Source organism: Scyliorhinus canicula, chromosome 5 (assembly GCF_902713615.1).
Source record: "Scyliorhinus canicula chromosome 5, sScyCan1.1, whole genome shotgun sequence".
Lineage (NCBI taxonomy): Eukaryota > Metazoa > Chordata > Chondrichthyes > Carcharhiniformes > Scyliorhinidae > Scyliorhinus > Scyliorhinus canicula.
Window position 1 is genome coordinate 154,243,215 of NC_052150.1, and position 12,142 is coordinate 154,255,356.

Consider the following 12,142-nt stretch of genomic DNA (forward strand, 5'->3'; position numbering starts at 1 on the left):
CTAGTGGACTGTCAGTGTGTGGCTAGTGGACTGTCAGTGTGTGGCTCGTGGACTGTCAGTGTGTGGCCCGTGGACTGTCAGTGTTTGGCTCGTGGACTGTCAGTGTGTGGCTAGTGGACTGTCAGTGTGTGGCTAGTGGACTGTCAGTGTGTGGCTCGTGGACTGTCAGTGTGTGGCCCGTGGACTGTCAGTGTGTGGCTCGTGGACTGTCAGTGTGTGGCTAGTGGACTGTCAGTGTGTGGCTAGTGGACTGTCAGTGTGTGGCTAGTGGAATGTCAGTGTGTGGCTGGTGGACTGTCAGTGTGTGGCTAGTGGACTGTCAGTGTGTGGCTAGTGGAATGTCAGAGTGTGGCTAGTGGACTGTCAGTGTGAGGCTAGTGGACTGTCAGTGTGAGGCTTGTGGACTGTCAGTGTGTGGCTAGTGGACTGTCAGTGTGTGGCTAGTGGACTGTCAGTGTGAGGCTAGTGGACTGTCAGTGTGTGGCTAGTGGACTGTCAGTGTGTGGCTAGTGGACTGTCAGTGTGAGGCTAGTGGACTGTCAGTGTGAGGCTAGTGGACTGTCAGTGTGTGGCTAGTGGACTGTCAGTGTGTGGCTAGTGGACTGTCAGTGTGTGGCTCGTGGACTGTCAGTGTGTGGCTAGTGGAATGTCAGTGTGAGGCTAGTGGACTGTCAGTGTGTGGCTAGTGGAATGTCAGTGTGAGGCTAGTGGACTGTCAGTGTGTGGCTAGTGGAATGTCAGTGTGAGGCTAGTGGACTGTCAGTGTGAGGCTAGTGGACTGTCAGTGTGTGGCTAGTGGACTGTCAGTGTGTGGCTAGTGGACTGTCAGTGTGTGGCTCGTGGACTGTCAGTGTGTGGCTAGTGGAATGTCAGTGTGAGGCTAGTGGACTGTCAGTGTGTGGCTAGTGGAATGTCAGTGTGAGGCTAGTGGACTGTCAGTGTGTGGCTAGTGGACTGTCAGTGTGAGGCTAGTGGACTGTCAGTGTGAGGCTAGTGGACTGTCAGTGTGTGGCTAGTGGACTGTCAGTGTGTGGCTAGTGGACTGTCAGTGTGAGGCTAGTGGACTGTCAGTGTGTGGCTAGTGAACTGTGATTGTGAGGCTAGTGGTCTGTCAGCGTGTGGCTAGTGGACTGTCAGTGTGCGGCTAGTGGACTGTGATTGTGAGGCTAGTGGACTGTCAGTGTGAGGCTAGTGGACTGTCAGTGTGCGGCTAGTGGACTGTGATTGTGAGGCTAGTGGACTGTCAGTGTGTGGTTAGTGGACTGTCAGTGTGTGGCTAGTGTACTGTCAGTGTGTGGCTAGTGGACTGTCAGTGTGTGGTTAGTGGACTGTCAGTGTGAGGCTAGTGGACTGTCAGTGTGTGGCTTGTGGACTGTTAGTGTGAGGCTACTGGACTGTCAGTGTGTGGCTAGTGTACTGTCAGTGTGAGGCTAGTGTACTGTCAGTGTGTGGCTAGTGGACTGTCAGTATGAGGCTAGTGGACTGTCAGTGTGAAGCTAGTGGACTGTCAGTGTGAGGCTGGTGGACTGTCAGTGTGTGGCTAGTGGACTGTCAGTGTGTGGCCCGTGGACTGTCAGTGTGCGGCTAATGGACTGTGATTGTGTTGATGTTCATTGATGCTGGTTGAGTGCTGATGTTTACTGCCTTACAGGTTTTCATTTCCCCTGTTTTCCATTTCCAACAACGCAAGCAGAAATGTACTGCCGTGTCCTTGTCAATATTGCTCTGGACTAATGACTTTGTGCTTCTGGTGCCCAGTGTTGGATTCTGGCACCTCACTTCCTTTGGGTACTGGGATTGAACACTCTGTGTTGGTGTCAATTGGTCACTTGGGCTGCAATTTAAACTCTGTAGCTCTGGATACTAAATTGATTCATGTTGTCTCCGCAGTGCAGACAGGACGCCAGTGCTATACACCTTGATATCTTCACATGGACCACCAGTTAAGAACCCCTGCTATAGTCATGCTCTTATTTAGTTACGTTGGCAGATAGTATTTAGTGAGTCTTTAGCTGAGGATGATCTCACACTGGTGTGATCTGATCTGTGAAATCAACTTTGTTCTATAAAGTCATTTGCAATTAAAAAATTCAACATTATGTATAAAATATACAACCACACCATGGTCCTCTGAGCAGCTGCTTCAATTAAAGGATAGGAGGAAAAAGCTGGAAAGGAAATGAAATGGATAGTTCCAGTAAAATAATTTTGTGTGATGAAGTAAATGGCCTCTTTTTCAACGATAATTTTATTATTTCTTTTATGCTTGGCAATTTCTAGCTTGGCAAAGCTAGAAATGGCAGACAATCAAGCATGAAATTACAGAAGCATTGAAATAACATGGGACAACTTTGATGTTGCGTCACATCTCAATTAGCAGTCATAAAACAGGGCGGCATGGCGGCGCAGTGGTTAGCACTGCTGCTTCACAGCGCCGAGGACCCGGATTCGATCCCGGCCCTAGGTCACTGTCCATGTGGAGTTTGCACATTCTCCCCATGTCTGCGTGGGACTCACCCCTACAACGCAAAGATGGGAATGGTAGGTGAATCGGACACGCTAAATTGTCCCTCAATTGGAAAAAGAAATGAATTGGATGCTGTAAATTTTTTAAAAAGTCAAAAACAGCAGGGGTGGAATTCTCCGTCAGCTGATGTCAAAATCGGGAAGTGGACTGGGCGGAGAATTGGATGCCAAATCATGGCAGGCACCGGGTTCACGCCAAATCACAATTCCCCGGTGCCCCAACAGCGGTGTTAATGCTTTCCACTCCTCACGTACAGTAAACACCATTTACATATCATTACCGGCCTGACCCAGTATTTTCTGGACCAACGCGATTCGCTGCCTCCACTGGGGGGCATTTCCGTGGCGAGTTTCACTTGTGCTTTTAAAAATCAAAAAACAGGCGCCGTGACTGATGAGGGAGAGGGAGGAAGTAGGGCATCCAGAGGCAGGAACTTGGGCTCCCAGGTTGGCTGGGGTGGGGGGTGGGGTGATGGGGGGACAGGCCATGGGGCCGGGGTGATGCCGCACAAGACTGGGGCTATGCCCAAGCACAGACCATCATGGTGGGGCGGAACACCAGAACAGTGAGCACTGTCTGAGCTGTGGTCCCTGAGCCAAGCCCACCCCCAAAGTCTGCCCATTCCCAACCCCAACCTGTGCCTTCTCTCCATCCCTCCCAGACCAGCCCACCCCTTACACCCTTCTGACAGAGCACCGAGGCAGGTTGTAACAGCATGAACAGGTATTTAATGTGACAACATATATACAGATTAGTGCCCTAGCCCCTATCACTAAACTGTGCCCTGCTCCGTACCAACCTAACTGGTGTCTACTTTTCTGGCCTCATGGGCCCCAACACTACATCTAGGTGGATCCCTAGACTGTTCATCAGGAGTGGAGCCGGCCTGCTGTGATTACTGCCCTGTGTCTCCTTTGGCAGCTGTCTTATGGGGCCACTCGGCTTGGATGTGCCTGGCTGCTGCTCGGGTGTCCCAGATGGCATGGTGCTGCCCTGTTCTGCCCTCTGCCCATGTGATGCATCAGGGACAAGAGTGGTGGAGTCTGAGGTGTTACGGTGTTCTGGCACCTCCCCTGCGGGAGTCACCGGCACAGACCCCATCACATCCTCCTCCCCCATGGTGCCCATTGGCCCCTGGGCTACCCCATGGGATGGGGGTGCGAGTGGAGCTAACACCTAAGGCTCCCCCATCACCTGTCGCTGCCAGCCCTGGAAGCCCACTCTGGTCTCGACCATGGTCTCAATGCTCATGACCATGGTGCACAGCAAGTTGGCCATCTCCATCTGGGACTGCGCCACATCAAGTTGTGACTGTGCCACCACCTTCTGAGTCTGTGCCACATCAGCCAGTGACTGCGCCATCTCCCTCTGGGACTGGGCCACCTCCCTCTGTGTCTAAGCCATATTGGCCAGCTCCTGGGCAATGCTGCTGATGCTCTCAGCCATGGACGCTGTGACTGGGAGCGCCACGGCAATGTCCAGGTGGCAATGTGACAGGGCAATCCTGTATTGGGCCTCGGCCAACGCCTTCACAGAATGTCCCAGGCTTGGACATGCTGGTCCACGGCCAATCCCTCTCATCCAAAGCCTCCACCGCAGATGCCACCCCTGCGGTGTTAACGTGGGTGGCACGCTTGATAGGCACCACCTCCTGCTCCTGCATGCGATTGGACTCCTCCAACTGCTCCTGCAGGCACTGGATGCTCGCAGACAACCTCTCATGTAGTCCCTGGCTCTCTGACTGCAACTCCACGATTGATGGGACTGTCCATTCCAGAAGCCCAAAACCCATCTGGACGGCAGCTAATCCCTGGGGTCGGGCCTCACTCTGACCGTCCGCCCCCTCGGGAGTTCCCACCTCCACCTGCTGTACTGGAGCATGTGTGTCGTGCGCACCAGAGTGTATCCCAGGAGCCTCTTCACTAAATTGTCCAACCAAGGTCAGTGTCTCTGGGATGGTGGAGGATGTTGGAGACAGCTGAGGTGGGAAATCTGTGTCTTGCGCTCTGGGGCGTCCTGGGATTTGGGTCAAGGGCTGCCGTACATGTTGGTATCGTCCAGTTGCTGGTCGGCATCTGGGATTCTGGCTGTGGCTGGGGTAGTGGGCCGGGACACCAGAAGGGCCCGTCCTATCATCAGCAGCACCTACAACATGCAAGGTAAGACGCATGTTTGCATCACGGGCTGGGGGGGCGAGGGGGCGGAGAGAGCAGTGGTGGTGGTGGAGCGGTGGTGTTTGGGTGGTATGAGGGTGGTGTGGGTGTAATGGTGGTGGTAGAGGTGAGGGTGAAGTGGGGGTGACACACGTGTCATGGGGAACCACAGATCAACAGGGTCTCACTTCCTCGCCCAATGCCGACCTCCACCCCGATGACTGGCTTTTCTTCGGGTCTGCCTATTACACCCAGACGCTCTGCTCTGTTGTGGTGAGGGGCCACAGGCCCGGCAGTCCCCCTCCAGTCTTCTCCCGCTCCCGGTGGTTATGGGTAGCCTTCCCCTGGGGAGGGGGGTGGGTGCTTGGAAACAGAACATGCACAGTTTTAGACAGTCCGATGCATGCTGCCGAGCGGTTGAGTAGCTGATGGCTTCAGTGGCCAGGGCACCCGACCATGGTGGCCGATATCAGGGCTGGCATGTGGTGCAGGGTGGGAATCCTGCCTCCCTCTGGGTGTGGGAGGGTTTACGGATGTGTAGGACGGATGGTGCCAGGGCCGCAGTGCTGCCTACTCATCCAGGCCATCCTGAGGAGGTTGTGCAGTTTCTTCCTGCACTGCTGGCCGATCCCAGCAGTGTTGCCCACGGCGCTGGCCACCTCTGCCACCTGTATGCAGGCACGGTGAACGGCAGTGGCTGGCGGCCTCCTTCCCGGCCAGGGTACAGGGTCGCCCACCTCTCCTCCACAGGGTCTAGCAAGGTGTAGTGCTCGGCGTCCGTGAAACAGGGTCTCTCTCCTCGCTGCCATCTTGTTGGCTGGGATGGTGTGTGTGGGGACTAAAATGTGTATATGTGGCTGCAGCTTGTCAGCCTCCTGCGTATCATTCGCAAACCCTGCGAACCCCGCATCGTTTCCCATTGGAATTGATTGTTCCACGTGGTGCCGGTGCTAGCCCCTTAAGTGTCATTGAATTGGTCCAGGTCCAGCGCCAGTTTTGCTCTCGTGGAAGTCCATGGATCCTGCCCCGGCATCATCACTGAGTCTCAGGAACAGTGCATTTGGCCCCAGACCTCTGTAAGGATTACCAGCATTGGCAGAAAAGGGTTGAGAATGCTGAGACAGTTGTAGATGTGACTGACGCTGATATCGCTCATACCGAGTGCAAGAATTCTGTGCACGGAAATCCAATGAAATCTATTAATGTTACATTTACAATAAGTCCCAGGTTGCATTTTATCAGCACACACAGCTGTGTAGAGAAGAAATAGTGGCAGTGTTTAAGACTCAAAATATTCCAGAGATTTAAGAGAATATTAGTGAAAGATTATTCTGACTAGAACCAGTTAAATAATACAGTAATGACCACGTCCCAACTTATGAATTATATGGCTTATGGACACTGATTGACTCCAACATGGCTTTGCAAGTGCTGTCAGTTAACCACGGTTCACACTGAAAAGACTCCTCTTTGTTTACAGCCAGGCCAATGGCTGCCAAATCACTGCCTAAATGTTGGGGATTGCTTAGTAGTGCCTATGGATATCAGACGGTGTGCTCCCCCTGCTAAAACTCACATGTGCTCATACCCACCTACCCCATGCCCTTGCTGCTCTACCTTTTCAAACACTGACAGATTTTGATGCTTATGTGACAAGAGTCACCCGAGTTGAAAAAGTATTTAATCAAATGTAAAGTGTTTTGAGACATCCTGAGGTGTTAGATCAATGCAAGTTCTTTCCTTGACACACATCATCTGACAAACCTTCTGCTTTTTGCAATGTTCCCAACTGCTTATCATGAAAACTGTCAGCTGCCTCTAGTATTTCACAATAGCTTTAAATGAAAAGAATAATGTGGGAGTGAGTTAAATCCTGCTTTAAATCATAAGTTTGCATATTTCACATTTATAGTGAATTGATTGTTAGGCAGCTAACAAATATTAACAGGCCTGAAAAGTCACATTATGATGTCCAAGCACTATTTTGGGATAAAATCAAAAGTTAAAAATCACTCCATTACCATCAAGTCAAAAATTAACAACATCTTAAAACACATCTAGGTCGTATACATATTGAATCCCTTATTATTTGTTTGACAAGAGTTGTTAAAGTTTAGCTGATCAACATGTCACCTCCTCAAAAGAATGGTCAACATGTCACCTGCCAAACTTAAAAGAGATTAGGTGATCTGTACCAAATGTTGGGCCCATGAAGTTTCCCAACAAACATTCCCTGATCACCGTTGGCTTTTGCAATGCAAGCCGTTTAAGATCAACATCAATTCCAAATTAGCGCTCTTTGAGTTAAATTCATTTTGAAAGTGTTGCCTTTTGTTCACACACAAGGATGACTTTTTTTTGATATTTTGGAGATTTGGGCTTTGACAAAGTGTCATCCAGACTCGAATCGTTAGCTCCCTTCTCGCTCCACAGATGCTGTCAGGCCTGCTGAGATTGTCCAGCCTTTTCTGATTTTGTTTCAGATTCCAGCATCCACCATCATTTGCTTTTATTTTGACTTTTTGTGGATTTAATTAAAAGAAGTCTTACAAATAGGTCAGTCAACCAATGAAATGTTTGATTTCATAAATAGAAAAATACAAGGGACGAGGGAAAGCAGGGACACACTTCAGCTCAGCTCGCCGGCGAAGTCGTGCCGTCCTTTATCACATCTCTGGCCACCTACAAAGACGAGAGAAGAGCAAGTTGAAGATAAATAATGTAAGTATATGAAGAATTTGAAAGATATTTTATCACTGTTAAATCAAGCTTATGTGATATCCTTGCTATTGATACAATACTGTACCACAGTTCTAGCGACGAACCAATATATCATTGTTGCTGATCACTGCAAAGTTTAAGAACCAGAACATTTTCATGTATATTCCGACTATACGTTTGACAGGAATGTCAAATTCTCTGTATTATTATGCTGCCTGTGGACCTAGACCTTTCTCTAAACAGTTTGCTCAGCAGCTGCTTGTATAGCTCAGCTATTAATAGCTAGATCCCTGTAGAAGCCTTTAATTCATTTTGAACATACAGACTTGGCAATTTATAAATTGAAGTGGCAGATTAGCTCTACTGATTTGAGCTGATCTAAGTATGTTTTTTTTTGTAGGGTCATATTTTGTTGACTACCTCAGGGGGGTTGCTGCAGCTTTGCTGACTTTGGCATTTCCATTTACACCCGCAACTTGCAGAATGGCAAACAGGATATTTGTATTTTTCAGAAGATCAATAACCCATATATTCACAGGGGGCAACAATTTATACTACCACCACACTGCTGTACCTCCTGAGGATCAACCTCTCCGCAGTTTCCATTGCAAGTTCAATTAAATTGTGGCAAAAATGATGACGTATTTGGGAATGATGATTTTGTAAATCCATTTTATTTGTAAAACCTGTTGATACTGCGGGTTAAAATTAGCAAAGCATTTGATGACTCCACCTGCTTTGCTGGGCTGCAGAAAGTGACATTTGGCGGAGGTGCTTGGTGGTTTTAAATGAAATACAGATTGAGGCATCAGCTGGAATCTTCCATTCTGGAGTCTAGGCTCAATGACGGGACTAGAAGTCAGAGTGATTTCCATTGGGGGGGTGGGGGGGGGGGGTTTCAGTGCAGCCTGCACTATCCCAATCACCTTTGCCTGACCACTGCTCAACCCTTCCCACTAATCATTAAACCTTTCCTTGGTTACCATCCACACAACTTGCATTGCCACCACTTGTTCTTAAACATAGGCTGGCATTTACAGACATTCCCCAAAGAGGTCAATGCAGTGACAACTCTCTGTTAATCATGGAAGAAGTCCACCTGGCCAGGTGCATGCTATTTCCGCGTAGTCGTAAAAGTGAACATTCTAATTTCTTGCTGGCGGAGAACATAATTCGGAGGTGGTCTTAATTTAGCTGGGGAATTTAATTCCAGTGAACTGGCCTTTTAATGCGCATGCGTGACACGTTAAGCATGCAAAAGGGTTTCCTGATATTATTTGTAGGGGGAAGCTCGACCTTCCTTTGAAGTCCGAAAAACCGTATAACAAACATTTATCCTGGCATTGGGGAAACTGCCAAGCTTTCTGCTGCTGGTGGGAACCTCATTGAAATACATTTTAATATACTTACCGAGTCCCCCCGCCACATGATCCCCCCTCAATGAATATTCATACCAAGTGTAGGCTGGCATTTACAGAAGTTGGCAGTGCCAACCTGTGCCAGGGAGCAGTGTCGGGGCAGACCCCCTAGGAAGCCCCATCAGGGGCAGAGTTCACATTATGTTTGTCGCAGGGAATGCTGAAGCTTGTGGTGGGGGTGTTGGGAGAGCCCTGATGCTGATGGTGGTTGGATAGGGGGAAAGCCCTGGATGCTGCTGATGGGGTGGAGGGCAGGTGGAAGAGAGCCCTGATGCTGATGCTTGTAGTGGGGGAGGCGTGAGAACCCCGATGCTGATGGTGGTGGGCAGGATAGGAGAAAGCTGCAGTGCTGATGGGGGAGATTGTGGGGCGGGGTTATTCCAAGTGCTGATCAGGGCGCCGTTTTTAAATGGCTACCCGACCTCTGCGGAGCCAGCCTTGCCTATCAGGACCCACCCCACCACAGTGACGCCTGAAAACAAGCCCGCTGCATTTTTTTTAAGAGGTGCTCAAAATCTCGGCTGGAGAGCTACATGTTGTGTTTCAGTCAGAGCCTGACACTGAAAGAATATGGGAAAATTCTGCCCCTGATTTTACTTAGATATTGTCCTGATCTGCCCATTCCTGCTTTCCCATGCTTAAATCCAGAGTCTTGGGTGGGGGGGGGGGGGGGAGAGAGAACACTGATCCTAATTTTGCATGGTGTGGTATGCTGGAGATCAAATGCTATCAAGCATAACAAATTTTCCAAAATGATAACTGGTACAATTTGAAGTGACTTTACCAAAGCTGTAACTTTCACGCACATCACAAGTGTCTGCCCTAAAATTCCACTTGCCCAACCTTCAATTCTTTAAAGTAAATCAAGAAATTTTCTTTTCAAAGAACTCGTTGTTGGGATGTGGGCATTGCTGGCAAGATCAACATTTATTGCCCATTCCTATTTTTTTCAACCAGTGCTCTATGACATATCTCCCACAATGCTGCACATGATTGATATAACTGAGTACCTCAGTAGGTCACTTCATGTTGATTTGGAACCCTTCAATTCACACCCTCCTTCCCACCACTGTGAATCACACGTGTGGCTAACGATGCCCTCTCCCTGTCTCCTCGGGAAAAGCTCTCCCACAACCATCAGGAGAAGGTCCAGACTGGTGGAGGATTGCCCCTGGACAGAAGAATCCTCAACTGCTACAAGGATCGGGCTCTGAAGGCAACCGGGGTGGCCAAGGACAGGGCGGTCACCCACACGGAGGATGGCAGATGCCGCAGAGGTGAGGAAACATTGGGCTCCACCTGGAGGAACTGTCAAATGTGAGTTGTTATTGCCTTACTGACCGGCCCATCCCTCCCACTGACCACTTGTTCAGTCTCCCACAGGTCCTGCAGCCGACGGCGATGGCCCATCCTGGGTGGTCGCCTCTCCAGCCTCAGAGGGGAGCTCCGAGGAAGGCACAAGGTGTCACAGCTGTCATCCCCACCCTCCACCAGATACACACACCACGGTGGGAAAAGTTAGTGGTCAGGCTTCTGGGGCACAATCTGGTGAGCACCACACTGCTGATGATGCACATCAGGTGGAGGCAGGAACCCACATGCGAGACAGCAGTCGGAGGTCTGCTAGATCCCAGGTCCCAGCTTGGTATCAGCCTGATGCTGAGCCTCTGATACAGGGTTACCCAGAGCTGATGGAGACGATAGAGTGCGGTCAGGGCATTCAGAGGGAGTTGTCAGTGAGACTCAAGTAGGTCCATAGGTGATTGGATGAAACCCAGAAGCCACAGGCGCTGGAGATGTTCCAGCAATGCATGGACCTGAGGCCAACACTGCTAGTGTGGTGACCACAGTGGAGACCCTGGTACTCAACGTCAACACCATGAGTGGAAGTGTCCAAGGCATTGCGCAGTTGGTGACGGCCATGGTTATTCTACTCGTTGGGGGGATGTTACCTAGTACCAGGCTGATCTTCCTGAGGTTCTGTGGAACATGTCCCGCTCTCAGATGGGAATGGCCAAGGTGCTGCGGAGCTTGTCCCAGTCACAGTTGGGCATTGCCAAGGTGCTGCAGAGTATGGCCTCATCACTGAGGAGCATCACCGAGAGCGTTGACACGATTTTGAAGGCATCGGGGAGCTGCCAGGGCTGGCAGAGCCGGATGATGCAGGGGCAGCCGGGGCTCGAACCAACTGCCCCTCCGTCCCATGGTGAAACCCAGGGCCCCCGACTGGGGGGAAGGGGCGCCGAGTGCCAACCCGGACCGATGGTGGCCATCAGCTCCCCCGAGTTTCAGCCCTCTGATGAGGCCGTGTATCACAGTCAGCGCATGGAATAGGGTGGCATGGCTGTGCATGTGCTGCCGACATGTATGCCAGGGCCCTCTGACCCCAGAGCCCCCAGAGGACGCTCGGCAGGAGCATCAAAGGCCAAGGGATGAGGTAAGCAGCTGGCTGCCTCCACATCAGATGTGCATCCTGGGGAAACACCCATATGCAGCGGAAAAGCTGGAATTCCAAGCACATTGAAGATCACTGAGGAGATGGGGGATGGATAGGGGGTGAGGGGGAGGGATGTGAGGGAAGGGACGACACCATTGGGAGAGTGAGGAATTGTATAACATATTAAACACCCTTGAGCACAACCAGTACGACACCTCTGACACTTTCTCCCGCAATACGGGCCGACCTCCAAACCCTTGGCCCATCTCCCTAGGCATCTCCCCTTCCATCTCTGGGAACATCGCGTGCAGGTGATGGGTGTGAGCGAGCACTCAGCAGACAGGCAGGGGTCAGACAATGGCATAGATTGAGGATCACTGGCGCTCAGCTCTCTGCGGGTAATCATCAGCCCCCCTGCCCTCGACAGTGACCCGCTGACAGTGCCGACACTGTCCCAGCACCCTGGCGTGATGTGACACACACCCTGGGTGCTCAGGGGCAGGATTCTCCCCTACCCGGCGGGGCGGGGGGGTCCCGGCGTAGCGGAGTGGCGCCAACCATTCTCCGCACCTTTAGGGGCCAAGCCCTCACTTTCGGGGCTAGGCCCGCGCCGGAGCGGTTGGCACCACGCCGACTGTCGCCAAAACCGGCAACAACAGCCTTTGATGCCCGCTGCCCGGCGCCGGGGCTGGCTGAAAGGCCTCCGCTGGTTCGCGCATGCGCCGGTGCGTCAGCTGCCGCTGACGTCACCACCGGCGCATGCGCGCTGGGGGATTCTCTCCTGCCGCCGCCATGGTGGAGGCCGTGGCAGTGGTGGAAGCAAAAGAGTGCCCCCACGGCACTGGCCTGCCCGCCGATCGGTGGGCCTCGATCGCGGGTCTGGCCA

At 51.4% G+C, this 12,142-nt stretch overlaps 1 protein-coding gene across 1 annotated transcript in view; it reads left to right on the forward strand.

Annotated features, from left to right (window-relative positions):
- Positions 1-12,142, forward strand: part of kcnh8 (potassium voltage-gated channel, subfamily H (eag-related), member 8) — a 545,374-nt gene that overhangs the window by 259,957 nt on the left and 273,275 nt on the right. The window contains exon 4 of the mRNA XM_038797843.1: positions 7,274-7,401. Within this exon, the coding sequence (XP_038653771.1) occupies positions 7,274-7,401 (128 nt within the window). The remainder of the gene's footprint in view (positions 1-7,273; positions 7,402-12,142) is intronic.